The sequence below is a fragment of the Oryzias latipes genome, chromosome 2, assembly GCF_053564925.1.
Source record: "Oryzias latipes strain Hd-rR chromosome 2, Olatipes_Hd-rR_3.1".
NCBI classification, from domain to species: domain Eukaryota; kingdom Metazoa; phylum Chordata; class Actinopteri; order Beloniformes; family Adrianichthyidae; genus Oryzias; species Oryzias latipes.
In genome coordinates, this window is record NC_136238.1 from 50,169,423 (window position 1) to 50,186,929 (window position 17,507).

The 17,507-nt window shown below is 42.7% G+C and overlaps 1 protein-coding gene and 1 long non-coding RNA gene across 6 annotated transcripts in view; one reads left to right on the forward strand and one right to left on the reverse strand.

Moving 5' to 3' along the window:
- Positions 1–2,126: 2,126 nt before the first annotated feature.
- LOC144989357 (uncharacterized) overlaps positions 2,127–17,507 on the reverse strand; it is a 29,580-nt gene continuing 14,199 nt past the window's right edge. The window contains exons 3-5 of one of the 5 annotated variants that reach the window (XR_013653506.1): positions 11,261–13,374; positions 7,650–10,236; positions 2,127–7,560 (exon numbers count right to left, since the gene is read on the reverse strand). Coding sequence is in view for 1 of the 5 variants with exons in the window: in XM_078941655.1 (XP_078797781.1) it covers positions 11,274–11,320 (47 nt within the window). In the remaining 4 variants the exon portion in view is untranslated. Of the gene's footprint in view, positions 7,561–7,649; positions 10,237–11,260; positions 13,375–17,507 lie in introns of those variants that run through there. The other 4 variants (XR_013653502.1, XR_013653500.1, XM_078941655.1 and 1 more) reach the window with 4 other exon arrangements.
- LOC144989541 (uncharacterized) lies at positions 12,769–17,359 on the forward strand. Its single transcript, XR_013653785.1, has 2 exons — positions 12,769–12,895; positions 14,846–17,359. It is a non-coding gene; the product is annotated as an uncharacterized LOC144989541 (long non-coding RNA).

The window sequence follows — 17,507 nt, forward strand, 5'->3', positions numbered from 1 at the left end:
AGCTGGTCCCATTGGTTCTTCCCAATTCAAGAGGGATACATCCTGTTGCTCTGTATTTGGTAACCTTTACCTTTATCTCCTCCAAAATAGCAGACTTATTTTCCACCGGCAACTGAAAAACTTTGCCAAACAGTTCAGTCATTACTAATTACAGACAATCCGGTGATGCCATTTTAAATGGATTAGCAGATTAGATGTTTTACCGCGGCATACGCGATCTCCGTGAAACAATGTCGGCACACGGTGTTCGACTTATCCAACAGTATTTTCCCTTCATGGATGAATATAACAAATCAAAAGTGTTCCCACACAGGAGAGCGTAAGGAGATGGGTGGGTCCTCAAGTTCTGGTATTGCGTCTGCATTAGCCATAGTGCTATAGTTGACATGCTAACTGTCCGTCACCTAATGGCGTCTTGGCGAAAACTCGCAGTTAACATTAGTTCCGTCTCGGCGCAAAGTTAATACATTGGGGGGAACAAAAACAAAAAAATGTATAAAATTTAAAAACCAAAACGGTACAAAGGTGAACCGAACCAAAAGTGCCATACCGAAACGTTCTGGTACAACTACGTGTACTGTTACACCCCTATTACTTGACCTAACAAAGTATATACTGCAGTCATTATTTTTGTTTAAATGTTTATTCAATGTTCAATGATCAGATTAAAAGTGTTCAAGTTTGCTGTATTTTTTAATGACAAGGTTCAAGGCATTAAAAAGGCCATCAACTCCACAACACTTATAACTATCCAACGGCCACCTACTCACTCTAAGCTGACTCACTTTGTACCTGTCACTGACCAAACTGTCCAAGAGACTAGGGCTGCACGATATGAGGAAAACTCGCGATATGCGATATTAGGGATTAATATTGCAATAACGGTATAATTTGCGGTATACAAACAAATGAAAAAATAAACCAAAACATCATTCCCATTTCATTGCAACAGTTCAAAAATTATACTCCAAATGACCCTCGTCGAGAAAGGTGACAAACATCTAACATAATGCGATTGGTCAAATGCATAAAGAGATCTATTTTATTCGTTAAATGCTTCAACCTGCCATAAGGTTGTATTAAGGTTGTATTTACGATTTATTGCGATTTTTGCTGTCTTTTGCGATATGCATATTGCAGAGCTGGATATTGCGATAACGATAAATTTGCGGTATATTGTGCAGGCCTACAAGAGACCATCACCCGTCTGAGCTTGTCTACATGCTGCCTTGATGTGTTACCCACTAGATTTCTAAAGTCTCTCCTGAACAGTGTGTTGCCACCAATTACTCAAGTAGTTAACGTGTCTCTTCAATCTGGAATATTTCCCGAGGCCTTAAAAACTGCAGTCATTAAACCTCTCCTGAAGAAGGGCAGTCTTGATCCCACTGTACCGAATAATTACAGACCTATCTCTAATCTGCCATTTTTAGGAAAAGTCCTTGAAAAAGTTGTCTACCAACAGCTCACTGACTTTCTCTTATTAATAGGGATGGGTACCGTGCCCCGGTATTGAACCAGCCCCGGGGCCGCATTCTTCAAGACCGCAGTATCGTTAAGATCTGACCTGAACGGTTCTGCTATCAGTACTGGAGAAGTTACTTTTTCTTTTCTTTTTTTTGTGTCCCACAAAATATAAGCGTTATCTGCTATATTTAAATCACCAATTCAGTCAATTTTCCGTTAATTAATGATGATATTAATTTTGGTATTCTCGTTGAAGCGGAGAGCTCTGTCTGTCTATTTGTGTGCACGGGGGGCGGGGCTGTTGTCTTGTGTGCGTGCGCGCCGCACAAGACAAGGCAGCGCACACACAGTCAGTGGCGATCTTGTAGGGGACACGTGAGCGCCCTAGACTAAGAACTAACGTTTCTGCGTAAAAATTACTAAGTTTGCCTATCATGCTGTCACCTTGCTACTACGATGACCGTATGTTGCGCTGTTTGTGCAGAACAGGCTGGGGCAGCGGGAGGGGGGGTGCTGGGGGGCGTTGCACGCGGAGCATACAACAAACAGGTAGAGAGGCGGGGCTTAGACTCACCGCTTATGATTCCAGACCCGCGACAAACTATCAGCTGCTTCCTAATACTTAATAAAAATTAATAACTAATGATAGTTGTCATCCGTAAAATTAATATCATTTATTGGGTTTACTGGATTTAAAGAAAAATAAATGGAGTTGGCAAAATAGAAAGGAGTCTGCATCAAAGTGAATTTGTTTCCATCATTGAACTTAACTCTGGTGTTTGACAGACAGAAAAGTCTATTCAAGGTTGTGGAAAATGGACAAAAGATCAAATGAAACACTCATAAATAATAAAAACAATTAGATTAAATAATTAAATAAATATCCTGTCTGGAACATTCTCATGTATAAAGTAAAATGTTTTGTTAAAAAGACAATGTTGTTGCATAGTGAGGAAATAAAACACTTTATGTTCTTAATTTGTTATTTATTTTATTTTTTTCGTCCTCAAAAGTATCGATAAGAGTACCGGATCGATAAGCAGTATCGATAAGAGTAGTAACGATACCCATCCCTACTTATTAAACAATTCATTTGATGTTTTCCAGTCAGGTTTTAGACCCCATCATAGCACAGAAACTGCTCTTATCAAGGTAACCAACTACATCCGCCTGAACACTGATGATGGCAAAGTCTCTGTCTTAATCCTGCTAGACCTGAGTGCTGCCTTTGATACTGTTGATCATCGGATCCTTTTGCACAGACTCCAAGACTGGGTTGGCATCTCTGGATCTGCCCTAAATTGGCTCAAGTCTTATCTAGAAGACAGGAAATACTTTGTTGAAATTGGGAGTTGCTTCTCAGACTACATGGCCTTGACTTGTGGTGTGCCCCAGGGATCGATCCTGGGACCCCTTCTGTTCAACCTCTACATGCTGCCACTAGGATAGTTAATGCGCAGTAATAACATTTCTTATCACAACTATGCAGATGATACTCAGATCTATGTGTCACTGACAACAGGTGAATATGGACCGGTGGATTCACTCAACCACTGCCTCCAACAGATCAGTGCGTGGATGCAGAACAACTTTCTCCAGCTAAACTCAGACAAGACCGAAGTTATTGTTTTTGGCCCACTGAAACAAAGAGAAAGTCAGTAGCTACCTTCATTCTCTGTCTCTTAAACCCTCAAATCAAGTCAGAAATCTAGGGGTAATCATGGACTCCGACCTAAACTTTAACAGCCATATCAAGTCAGTAACATCAGCGGCATTTTACCATCTGAAAAACATTGCCAAAATCAAAAACATAGTGTCAAAGCCAGACCTGGAGATACTTATTCATGCATTTGTCTCCAGTAGATTAGACTACTGTAACGGCCTGCTCACCGGCCTGTCCAAACGAGCTGTAAAACAGCTTCAGTACATCCAGAATGCTGCTGCTCAAGTCCTGACCAGAACCAGGAAGTATGATCACATTAGTCCTGTGCTCAGGTCTCTGCACTGGCTCCCTGTACCTCAAAGAATAGACTTCAAAGCAGCTCCAGGGCTAACTTAGCTAGCACCCCAGCGCCCTCCCAACAGCCGGGAGACAGTCAGGGGTTTGTACCGGTTGGGAGGAAACATAGTGCTAAACGCAAAAACTTAGAGCACCCGAGACTCCACGTTAGTAATAGGTTCTCCCCCCTCAGCGACACACCCGCTGAACACTCAACTCTGGTTATAGGCTCTTCTGAAGTTAGAAACGTGGAGCTCCCAGCGGCTACTGTCAGGTGTTATCCGGGGGCCAGAGTTGGTGACATCGAGGGGAACCTTAGGATGTTAGCTCAGAGTAAGTCCAGGTTCCGTCGAGTCGTGATTCACGCAGGCGGTAATGATGCCCGACGGAGACAGTCAGAGGTGGTTAAGTTAAACGTAACTTCGGTGTGTAAACTGGCTAAGACGATGTCCGACACTGTAATTTTCTCTGGTCCCCTGCCGAACTTAGTCAATGATGAAATGTACAGCCGCTTTTCATCATTTAACCGCTGGCTTTCTAGATGGTGCCCAGAAAACGGCGTTGGTTTTGTGGATAACTGGAGCGCGTTTTGGGGGAAGCCCGGTCTCATGCGGAGAGACGGCGTCCATCCCACTCGGGACGGTGCCGCTCTTCTTTCTAGAAACATTTCTGCTAGCCTTAGTCTGTTAACCTGACAATCCAGAGACGAGACCCGGGCGCAGAGCAGCAGTGTAAAACGCTCCTCTGAGCCTCCCTTAGGGTTAGTGCTGGTGCAAAACCCATGCAGGGAAAGTCAAGCAGGTCCTAGCTTTAGCTTATGTGCTGAAAGACAAATGAAAGGAGCGCGTCATAGAAACCTTACAGTGACAGACAGCAGTTCTCACAAGCAGAATTATGATGTCATTAAATGCGGTTTATTAAACATTCGATCCATTTCCTCCAAGTCCCTCTTAGTCAACGAGTTAATTACTGATAACAATCTTAGTCTTTTAGCCTTAACAGAAACTTGGCTCCATCAGGATGACTATGTTAGATTGAATGAAGCAACCCCCCCCACTTATGCTAACTATCAGAAATCCAGGATTTCAGGGAAAGGAGGTGGTTTGGCAGTAATATCACAGTCTAGCTTACTTCTCAGCCCTAAAGTTAAAAATGCTTATAATTCATTTGAAAGCATCATATTGTCTTTAAGTCACCCAAACAGGAAAACTCGAAAACCTGTTTTACTCATAATTATTTATCGCCCCCCCGGCCCATATTCAGAATTTTTAACTGAGTTTTCCGACTTCCTATCGACTATTGTCTTAGATTCTGATCAAATTATAATATTAGGGGATTTTAATATTCATGTTGATGACCCCAGTGACTGCCTAGGAAAGGCTTTTGCAGCTTTATTAGATGATGTTGGTTTCACCCAAAGTGTGAATGAACCCACTCACTGTCATAAGCACACCCTGGACCTTGTTCTAACCCATGGGATAGAGATCAGCCAGCTGAGTGTCCTTCCTCTTAACCCCATCATTTCTGATCACTTTCTGATTACCTTCCAGCTTACACTGGAACATCCTTCTGCCCCAGTGAATAAGAAACAGCTTAGAAGAATCTTAACTGACCGTTCTGTGTCTGAGTTTAAACACACAGTTCAGCCAGTACTTAGTGATATTCTGAGAAAATACTCTGAGACCAGCTCCCATAGTATCAGTCCTAGTATAAATGACCACTTTGTTAATGATGCCTTACAAGCCCTCAGGAGTACACTCGATGTTGTTGCCCCCTTGAAACCTAAGTTCGTCAGACAAAACCGAGTAGCACCGTGGTTTAACGCTGAAACTCGTTCTCTTAAACAAGAAACCCGTAAGTTGGAAAGAGAATGGCGCCGCTCCGGTTCAGAGCAGTCTCTGGATATCTGGAAACATAGCCTATTAAATTATAAAAAAGCCCTGCGTAGAGCTAGAAGCCAGTACTATTCAACCTTAATATCAGAGAATGGAAACAATCCAAGATTTCTTTTTAGCACTATAGCTAAATTAACTCGCAGTCAGAGCTCAGTAGAACCACATGTTCCTGTTTCTCTCAGCTCTGATGATTTTCTTACATTTTTCGATAGTAAAATCTCAAATATTAGACATAAGTTAAATCAAGTTATTCCTACTATCAGCCCAGAACAGGCTGAAGCGGTAGAAATGGAGGCATCCATAGAAACGTCTGTAACATTAGACTGCTTCACTGCTGTGGATCAAGCGGAAATAACATCAATTATTACGTCCTCCAAATCCTCAACGTGTCTGTTAGACCCAATTCCCACTAGACTTTTTAAAGAAACTTTTCCCCTAATTAATGATCCCATATTAACAATGATAAATGCCTCTCTGGAAACGGGTTACGTGCCACAGTCTTTTAAATATGCAGTTGTTAAACCTCTTCTGAAAAAGCCCAGTTTGGATCCTAGCATCTTGGCCAACTATAGACCGATATCAAACCTGCCCTTTATTTCTAAAATCCTAGAAAGAGTTGTAGTTAAGCAGCTTTACTGCCACCTACAGGACAACAGCCACTTTGAAGACTTTCAGTCGGGGTTTAGACCTCACCACAGTACGGAAACTGCACTAGTTAGAGTCTCTAATGACTTGTTATTGGCCTCAGAAAAGGGACTACTTTCTATTCTGGTCCTGTTGGACCTCAGTGCTGCCTTTGACACTATCGACCACGGTATTTTACTCCATAGATTAGAGCAGGACATAGGGATCAGAGGATCTGCTCTCCAGTGGTTTAAATCCTATCTGTCTGATAGGTATCAGTTCGTTAATGTAAATGGCCATTCCTCTCAGTGCACTCGAGTCAACTATGGAGTCCCACAGGGCTCAGTCTTGGGACCGATCCTGTTTACGCTTTATATGTTACCCCTAGGAAACATAATCAGGAAACACAGCATTAATTTTCATTGTTATGCCGACGATACGCAGTTGTATTTATCCATGAAGCCTGACCAGAATGACCAGATAGAGAAACTGAACGCCTGCATCAGTGACATCAAGACCTGGATGACAATTAATTACCTCCTCTTGAACCCAGAAAAAACTGAGGTCATTATACTTGGTCCTAAAAACCTCAGAGATGCTCTGTCTGCTCAGATAGTCTCCCTGGATGGTATAAGTATAGCCCCCAATTCCACAGTTAGAAACCTTGGGGTTTTACTTGACCAGGATTTATCATTTAAGGCTCATATATCTCAGGCGTGTAGAACTGCCTTTTTTCACTTGCGGAATATTGCTAAGATCAGAAATATACTTTCTAAGAGTGATGCTGAAAAACTCATCCATGCATTTGTTACGTCGAGGCTGGATTACTGTAACTCCTTGTTAGCAGCGTGTCCTAAGAGTTCCTTAAGAAGTCTCCAGCTTGTTCAGAACGCAGCTGCTAGATTGTTAGCTGGAACCAGCAGAAGAGATCACATCACTCCTGTGTTAGTTTCGCTCCATTGGCTCCCAGTTGATTCTAGAATTAAGTTCAAGATCCTCCTGTTAACCTATAAGGCCTTACATGGAATGGCCCCGTCCTATATTAAGGACCTCATAGTCCCTTACCAACCAATCAGAACACTTCGCTCGCAAAATGCAGGACTGCTTGTGGTTCCTAGAATTGGTAAAAGTACGGTTGGAGGTAGAGCGTTTAGCCACCAAGCCCCTGTCTTATGGAATAAACTCCCAGCTCATATAAGAGAGGCCGACTCAGTTTCTACATTCAAAGCTAGACTGAAAACATTCCTCTTTGGACAGGCTTATTGTCAGACTAGTTAGTATTCAGAGATTATTTAACTTAATGTTAGTTTGTTTAAATTAAACTTAATAATAACTATTTCTTTTAAAAGGCTGCTAGAAGTTGAAGCTGGGGTAACTATGGTACACTGGGGTTCTGTCCTCTTTCCTTTTTTACTTCTACCCTTCCTCTCCTCTATTCTTGATCATAATTTATCATTTAGTTCTCCATGCCTCTGTTTGGTGCAGTGCGATTCATGTATTGTCCCTCTTTTCCTCTCCCCTCCTGGGGAGTGGGAGTGCTTCCAGACTCCAGTTGGCTCATCCGTGCTCCAGTTCCTGACCGTTTACCTCGCCTTTGCTCCTGCTCCTACACCTGGCTGTGGATCCTGCCTCTGGCTCATCTCTGGCTCGTCTCTGCTCTGTACCTGACCGAGTACCTCGTCTCTGCTCCTGCTCCTACACCTGGCTGTGGTTCCTGTCTCCGGCTCGACTCGCGCCTTTGACTGTCCCGATAACCACGGCTGGATGAAGCTCGTCTGCTGGACTTTTATATATGTAGTTGTAGATTTAGATAAGTTAATTCTTCTCTAAGATTTCTGGTAAATCGCCTGTCCGTCCTGGGGGAGGATCCCTCCTTCATGTGGGCACCCCTGAGGTTTCTTCGTTTTTTCCGGAATCCGGTTTTTTTGGGAGTTTTTCCTTACCGCGAAGGGGGGTCTAAGGGCAGGGATGCCAGTATAGCTTAGTCAGTTTGTTAGTTCATTTTAGTATTTTTCTATTGAACTCTTTGTATTCGTGATCCTTTTGATTTCATGTTTTACTTCGAAGCCCATCGAGACGACTGTTGTTGTGATTTTGGGCTGTACAAATAAAATTGAATTGAAAAAAAGCTCTGCTTGTGTACAAGTCTCTCCATGGCCGCTCACCAAAGTACATCTCTGACATGTTAGTGCCATATGAACCATCTCGTACTCTGAGGACCTCAGGGGCCGGCCTCCTGTTGATACCCAGAGTCAGAACTAAACAAGCGGAATCAGCGTTTCAATATTCTGCAGCTAAAATCTGGAACAGCCTCCCTGAAGTCGTAAGACAGGCCTCTTCTGTGTTCATGTTCAAATCTAGACTTAAAACATTTCTGTTTAGCCGTGTATATGACTGAAAGGTCCTATCTGCACTTTTCTTTCCTTTCCTTCCTTTATTTTTAAATCAATTTTATAATTTTATCTTTTCTTTTGAAGAAAATTTTATGTTGATTATTTCTATGATGTATTGTGATTTGAATGCATTTTTCTGTTTTGTGGAGCTCCTTGAATTACTTTGTGTACGAATTGTGCTATACAAATAAACTTGCCTTGCCTTGCCTAAAATTAAAGATGTATAAAAAACATTTCAACCATAATGAAGACATTCAAGAATTAGCTCTAATGACTCAAAACAAACAACTCATTTCTATTTGCAGGTACATCTAAAACAATTTATTTTATAAAAAAGTTGTACATATTTTGTCAGCAGTAAAACTCTTTGTCTGATATCATTACACAAATATTCAAATGTATTGATTAATTATTTTTTGCTTTTTATGAAGAGAAAATGAAAACCTAAAAAAACTAATAGAAAGTAAGAGTATCATATTATTGCAATACATTTGTAGAAAACTTCATTTCTACACATTAAATACTCACTTGTGCCTCCCTCTAATGAAGTTACTTCATCAATATGGTATGGAGGCCATCAGATTTTTCCCTCCTGCAAAATAAAGTCTTTGACTGTGGTGCAGAGGTTGAGGTGTCGACTTCTTATCAGAAAAGTTTAGAATTTAGAGTTTACACTAATTCCTTTATTACATTGTTTGTAAAGAGAAAGTCTTGTGAGTTCTCATGTGTGTCTGAAGACTAGATCTGCAACTAAAACTTGAATCACGTTCTTTACAAGAAAAAGGCTTTTCTCCTGTGTGAGTTCTCATGTGTCTTTTGAGATTAGATGTGGAATTAAAACGTTTTTTACATTCTTCACAAGAAAAAGGCTTTTCTCCTGTGTGAGTTCTCATGTGTGTTTTGAGACTATGTATTCGACTAAAACTTTTTTTACATTCTTTACAAGAAAAAGGCTTTTCTCCTGTGTGAGTTCTCATGTGTTGTTTGAAAGTAGATATTTGATTAAAACTTTTTTTACATTCTTTACAAGAAAAAGGCTTTTCTCCTGTGTGAATTCTCATGTGTATTTTGAGATGACATCTGCGACTAAATCTTTTCTCACAGTCTTTACAAGAAAATCGCTTATCTTTAGCATGGATTCTTGTGTGAATTCTGAACAGAGATATGTTACAAAAGCTTTTACCACATTCTTTACAGATATAACATCTTTCATCAGACCCAGTTTCCATGTAGTCAGACGGGTTACAAATTATTGTTGAGTTTTTACCAGACCTGATAGAGGAAAGTTTCTCTTCTTTTTGAGATTGTTTGCGTTTCTTACCAACATTTGTCTTCTTGGGATTTTCTCTAACATCAGAGTCACACTGACCTGCTGACATGTGAGAGCTGTCCACACTTTGGACATGACTTCTGTCCCTCCTCTTCCTCTGATCTCTTTTCTGTGGGTCTGTCTCTTCATCTGTAGTTGATGTTGATTCTGTCTCTTCATCTGTAGCTGATGTTGATTCTTCATGTTGGTTTCCTTCTTTATCCTGACTATCAGTTACATTAAAGCTCTGCTGATTGTTTAGATCTGCTTCACTGTTTTCATCTTCCTCATAGGTAGGAATCTCCATCAAGGTATCAGTCTCCAGCTTCAGATCAAGCTGATCTTCATCCTGACTGATGCAGAGTTCCCCTGGTTCCTCTTTCATCTGTGGAGGTTCTGGTTCCTCCTGCTCCTCTTTGGTCTGTGGAGGTTCTGGTTCCTCCTGCTCCTCTTTGGTCTGTGGACGTTCCGATTCTTCCTGTTCCACTCTGAAGTTCCTCTGCTGGATGCAGAGATCTTCCTCTTCAGTCATCAAACACTGGGGAAGTTCTGCAGAAACACAAGTAGAGGCCATTTTATATGTTATATTTTATATGTTATATGTTACATTTTATATGACTGTATGCTAGGGGTGTAACGGTACACGTAGTTGGACCGAACCGTTTCGGTACGGCACTTTCGGTTCGGTTCATGTTCGTACCGTTTTGGTTTTTCGGTTTGTTTATTTTTTCCCCGCAAGTGTATCAACTTTGCGTTGAGTTGGAATTAATGCTACTCGCGGTATTCCGCCGAGACTCTCACTGGTTTCTGCAATCGCTTGCCTGTAGGAGGGGGGGGGGGGGGGGGCAGAGCGTGTCGCGTGCAGTAAGACTGTGTGTGAGCGCGCGTTCAGTTTGTGTAGCTCAGTTATGGAGAACGGCAATAAGTCCATACGGGGAGGTGAACCCCGAAGGAAGATCCGCCTTCCATGGTCAGAAACGTCATTGCACTTCAGCTTCAACAGCTATCAGGTGATGGAGGTGACAGTGCGCATGTCCGCAGGATCAGCATGGCTAATGCTTAGCTTACGCTCTCCTGTGTGGGGAATGCTCTGTTGTGTTGACATCGTTACTCAAAGATAGTGTATGCCACAGAATAGATCTGTTAATGCTCTTAAAACGGCATGACCCGACTGGAACAGTCTACAAAAAAATAAATGTGCAGTTAATTTTTCAGGCCAGTGTTAATCATTCAAATTTTTTTGTTCCGGAATATTCTGCTAATAAAGTTACATTCACATGTCTGTTATTGTATTTATTTTATTTAGAAATCACCTCCAGCACCGAGGTCTGGGGCCCCATCAATCGGGGTCAGAAACTTGTCTGTGGTGGTGTTGGTGGGTGTGTTTATGTGTGTGTGTTAGCCTGGAGGTGATGCTGGCAGTGTGGATGGTAAAACTGTGTCAACATGGATGAGCTTGAAGATTTGATGCGAGAAATTGTAAAATAGAATGTGGCAAACCAAAAGTCTGCATCTGTGTGTAAAAATCCTCTGCTGTAAAGTTTGACAAATAAAATCCCAACTGATTAATTACCATTTGCATGTGTTCATTTAGAGCGGTGGTCGGCAACCCGTGGCTCAGGAGATGCAGTTTCTTTAGGAGGAAAAACAAGACACAAACATTTTTACGGTTTTCCAGTGCTGTAAAAATGAGTAAAATAAATATTGTAACGTCCAACAGATACGTAACTTGCAGCGGGAGAAACGGGAACCAAGCTGTCAATTAGTTGAACTGTCAATCAACTGGCTGCACTGGAGAACTGTCCGTGTCCCGTACACCGCATGATTCGGAACAGTCTCAGGAGAGGAGGAGGCAGAAGGAGAAGCTGAAAGCACAGTCTTTTTTCCGGCATAACGAGCCCACTTATTTTGAACACACACCACATTGAACATTGCACATGTGTCATCAACCTCTCCCCCTCCCACACTTATGGTGCAACATAAAGAAACAACATAACAGGAAGAATAAACTAAGATGGAACAACAAAACTGCCATATGAGAAGAAATGAGGGCAAACAGAAACGCTCCTGCTGATCCCTAATTAGATCAGGACACCGCATCCCACAATCCCCTGCTGCTAGCTAACAGACCTAAAATGCACATGACTGCCACTACAATATTAAATTTCAACATTTCTTTCAACGAAGATTTGCGACATAGCCTGCAACACACGTTTCTACCAGCAGGGCTTATTTTTTTACTTCTTTTTTTTACTTTTAGCCGACCGCTAGGCAGGTGGCTGATGTAAATGAACCACCGTCAGTTCTGTGCATTGTTGAAGTTGAAAGCGAATATTCTGATCTCCTGCTACACAACACAGTCCAGTGGCTGTCCAGGGGTGAGGTTTTGCGTCACTTTGTCGTCTGTTTAGAACACGTGAAAACATTCCTGAAAAGCAAAGACCTGAACTACCCGCAACTGGAAGATGCTGAATGGCTGGAAAAGCTGCACGTTTTGGTGGATCACATGACTTTGACAAGCAACCAAAACCAGCCAAATGAAAATCTGCAGGCACCGCAAATGCTTGAAGCTGTCCTGTCATTCGAGCGCAGCTGACTGTCTTTGCAGAAATGTACAGCAAAAGAAGAGAAGACGATGCCGCTGCGTTTACAAGCTTACACTGACTTGCTTGGCATTTGCTGTTGAGATGGATAATGCACTGTAGGCAGGGGGGGAGCCTTCTGCCCTGCATTAAAGATAATGTTCTGTGGCTGACCATCCAAAAAGGAATACTTATGTAAACTCTTATGTACTCTTATATAAGGTTCTATGTTGCTAATAACCAAAAAAGGAGAATGTCTTGATATGTTTATGATGTTTCTATGACTGACCCCCAAAAGGAATGTTTAATATAAATCCTGTTAAGGGAGGACTCTGTAGAGCATATCCTGACAATGTTTAGAATTTTATCCTGTTACTGACCCATAAAAGGAGTGCTCTGTAGAAGATATTCTGACATGTTTATGATGGTATAGGATGAGTCTACGTGCAGGGTGAGCCTGCGGGAAGGGACCGGCCCTCCTTTTCCTCACGCTCATCAAAGAATATAAAAGATAAGGAAGCCCAACTTTATTCAGAGTCTGCTGTGGGTTACGTACGAACGCCCAGCCGGAGTTTTGTTTCAAGCCACTCTATCGGGACTGTTGGCTCTCCAGTCCGTGTGTCACGGTAGGGGCAGATGAAATGTTTTCTGTTGAAACTGCATGGCTTAAACTCCTGTGTTATGTTGTGTGACTGTTTTGAAGCGGGGAATAAAAAGACACATTTTATTCTAGCTTGCAGTCTTTGAGTCATTTGTTTCTGCTCGGTGCCTACCTCCCTCGAACCTGCAAAAAATTATTTCATAAAACATTTTGGCGTCACGAACAGGATCAACAAGTTTGTGGGAGGATACACTGAATAGAAACAATGTTTAAGAGGAAAACCCAGAAGAAATCTGAGGAAAAAGAGGAAGATATTTGTCCAGGATGGACCGGTCCGTGGAAAGAGGTCGCTATGTGCCTGCGGGACGGGGGAGGGCGATCAGAGGACTGGTCCAGTGAGTGTGATGACGGGTCTCCAGCCGCCGTGCTCGCTGCATTACGCCGCATTACTGTTCAGCCGAAAGCTCCGTTGGGAGGGGCTCAGAGGCGCATGTGGATGTGTGCCTGTGCATGGAAAGATCAGTATCAGAGGAGAATGCAGCAGGAGACACAGATGCTGCAGCAAGCAAATGATCTCTCTGCGCAGACAGCAGAGAATTCATTGCTGAAACAAAAAATCATGAAGTTAGAAATAGAGGCTCAAACTCATGCCAGGCTGGCTGAGCGAGCCATTGCTCATGTGTCAAAAGTAAACAGGAGGAAAAATAATAAACCTCCACGCAAGCTCGAGGGGCCTCAAATCAGAGCCTTTATGGCTAAACTCGGAAACGGGGATGATTGGGACCCTGAGAGCTGGGATGGCAACATCTGGGGTGACTCCCATGAAGGATTTTTTGAGTGGGGTGACGGAGGGCCCTCGCTTAGGGCTAATCCGGTAATAAGGAGACGCCGTGTAGAGCAACAGGTGCCTCCTTTAATGAGACCATTAACGGACGTTAATGGACATCCTGTTATGGATGAGCACGGACATCAAATGTATGAAGCAGTGCCACAGGATCAACCACAGCCTGTTATAACCAGAACTTTGGAGGACTACACCTCAGAGGAGGTAGCTCATCTGGTTAATAGGTTGAGGAGGAAAGGGGATGAACCTCTTGACCTGTGGCTAGTCAGACTGTCAGAGGAGGGCGGTGGCCCCTCCCGTCGAGATATCTGGTCAGCTTTAGTGAAGAGGGGAGTTTCCCCTCTCAGAGATTGATGGGAAACCAACTGCAGAGCTGCGAGAAATGTGCAGAAAAAGGGGGCTAAAAGTCTCCTGTGCAGAATGGGCTGACTTTAAGGGATTTTTACAGTCTCTTACACACTCTCAAACACTGAGTGATGATAGAAGCTCAGTACAGAGTGATGTCAGAACTAACGAACGAAAGCAACAAGAGTCAACCTCTGAATCTTCAAGCAGTGAGGATGAAGACGAATCTTATCAAATAGCAAAAGCATCTAGAGAAAGAAACAGAAAAAGAAAGAGGAAAAAAGGTAAAAATAAAGACAAAAAGAAAAGCCGTCTTTACCCAAATCTTTTGGATCTCCCTAATTTTGATTAGGGATTAGGCCAAGCCCCAGTAATTCGGTCTGTAAAATGGTCTGCTGATGACATTAGACCCCATGTCATGGTAGACATTTATTGGAAGAAATCAATTCAATCAGTGGTGGCTCTGATTGACACTGGGGCACCAGCCACCTTGCTACATGGAAACCCTCATAAATTTAAAGGTTCAACTGTAACATTGACTGGGTTAGGGGGGTGCGTAGTGATGGGTAAAACAGTAACGCTGCCCTTAAAAAAATTGAAAATATGCCAATAAAGCAATACTCCGTTATAATAACACCCATTAAAGAATGGATAATTGGAATGGATGTTTTACCAGGACTGACTAACTGTGATGTATCCTGGGGAAGATAAGTGGGATAATGTTCCTGCCAATAAATGTTATTTGAGGGAAGATTAATTTGTGTGTTAAGTAACCATATTTTACAGGATGTTCCCGTGGAGACTGCTGATCGGACGGTCACCACCTAAGAACCATGGTTCTCTCCCTACGCCAGTCCTTCCGCCACGGAGGTTGCAGTACTGGCTCATGGGGCATGGGGGTCCACGCACTCGGTGCTATCCTGGTCCTCGTCAGCCTCTGCTGCGGCAGCAGCTGAACACCAGCTACACGACTTACAGTAATTAAGCAACCCTTCCAGATTGCATGGTTCCGGTAATAAATACCTGCCAAAAGCTGGCTCAACAAAGGACTCATGTGGATGTCACTTGGACTGTGCTCCTGCCACCCATACCTGCCTGCCATAGAGTTCATCGAAAGCGGGCATGGTATGACACCCTGCTGGGTGGAGCTGGAACAATCCTTGGTCTGTCTGACACTGCAAATACAGAGGTAACTCGCTCTATGCTGTCAAGCGCGGGTCAAGATGCTTCACAGGCCTTGCATTCTGTGGGTGCATGGATGCCAACCACTGTCTTGACCCAACAGCAGGCGGCGAAAGTTTTCTTCGCTCAGTTTGGATGGACTGTGACTGCGGTTAACGAGGCAGCCACGGTGTTGAAAAATGTGACAAAAGCATTGGATATGACGATCTGTAACGTGCAAGGATTACATGCACGTCTACAACAGGACAGATTCAAGAGGATTGTAACAACTAACAATCCTCACGAGTGGAGGAATTTGTGGAATATCTCTGACGGACTATGGTTGCACATACATCCTGAGAAGACCATATGTAATGCTACCGCTTGCACTGTCAGATGGGTGCAAATGAATGTTACTGCACATACGCCAGTATGTAAGTATCATATTTTGCCTGTCGTAACCCTCACAGGTTATTGGTATGTGATCCTGAAAGGCAACTGGTTTAGTCCACAGACTAATCTTACCTATGACCTTAGTACATGTGATCAGACGGATCAAGGGATGGCCTGTTTAGTGACAAGTAGATATCGAGAACCATGTTTAACCGAAGACACGGCACTATGCGAATGGTATGTAGAAAAACCTTCTGACTTGCTATGGCAGATAGCTCCCCACACTATCTGTATAGCCACGATTAACCCCCATCCGATGTTGCTGTGGACACCTTTTTCTGGATGTTTGAAGAACGTGAATATCTGGAAATGGAAAAATGTGACCTATCAATTGACCAATTTTACTTCAGAATCTCACCTTACCATGTTGCAGTGGAATGTTCTTCACATGCCATGGAAGGTATCCCTGGAGCGATTCATATGCGCACTGAACCGTTCCACGGAGGTCCAAAAGATAATCAATTCTTATAGGTCCAACGTTTCCAGACTCATGATATCCACGGTCATAACAAAGAATAAGGTGGTACATGCCGCTAGAATGGTGGAACAACACTCTGCGCACCACTGGTGGGATATCTTTTCTGGAATGTCTGTAACAGCTCGGACAACCGTTGTGCCTCCCTTGATCATATTAATAGTTATTATCGCTGTTTTGACGCTTTGCAATATCCTAACCTGTGTGTACATTCGTCACGTGCGACGCGAGGTTTCTAAATTGATCTATAATTTGGCTTTCAAATGAAAATTATTCTTATTCTATCTACCAGAGATGATTCATTTGGAACAGAAAAATATTCTGTCCGCCTTGATCCTTCATGTCAACAGGAAATTTTTGTAGATGATTACTGGATTTCATGTAATTATCGCCGTACCATCAGGCATTTTCCGTCTCGGGTAGATTTACTTGATTTTGTTGTGCATCATATCCAGAATGAATGCTTATATTATTTAGGAGCACGAGAATATCGTTTTATTACTTGGGATTCACATGCCGGGGATGGGAATCATTTCCTTAATTGATGGTCAGCCCCAGACCAAGGGGTGGAATGAGATGGATAATGCACTGTAGGCAGGGGGGGAGCCTTCTGCCCTGCATTAAAGATAATGTTCTGTGGCTGACCATCCAAAAAAGGAATACTTATGTAAACTCTTATGTACTCTTATATAAGGTTCTATGTTGCTAATAACCAAAAAAAGGAGAATGTCTTGATATGTTTATGATGTTTCTATGACTGACCCCCAAAAGGAATGTTTAATATAAAGTTTTATCCTGTTAAGGGAGGACTCTGTAGAGCATATCCTGACAATGTTTAGAATTTTATCCTGTTACTGACCCGTAAAAGGAGTGCTCTGTAGAAGATATTCTGACATGTTTATGATGGTATAGGATGAGTCTACGTGCAGGGTGAGCCTGCGGGAAGGGACCGGCCCTCCTTTTCCTCACGCTCATCAAAGAATATAAAAGATAAGGAAGCCCAACTTTATTCAGAGTCTGCTGTGGGTTACGTACGAACGCCCAGCCGGAGTTTTGTTTCAAGCCACTCTATCGGGACTGTTGGCTCTCCAGTCCGTGTGTCACGGTAGGGGCAGATGAAATGTTTTCTGTTGAAACTGCATGGCTTAAACTCCTGTGTTATGTTGTGTGACTGTTTTGAAGCGGGGAATAAAATGACACATTTTATTCTAGCTTGCAGTCTTTGAGTCATTTGTTTCTGCTCAGTGCCTACCTCCCTCGAACCTGCAAAAATTATTTCATAAAACAGATGATTACACAGACACTGTGACGTCATACATCCAGTTTTGTGAGGACAGCATCATCCCAATAAAAACCAGG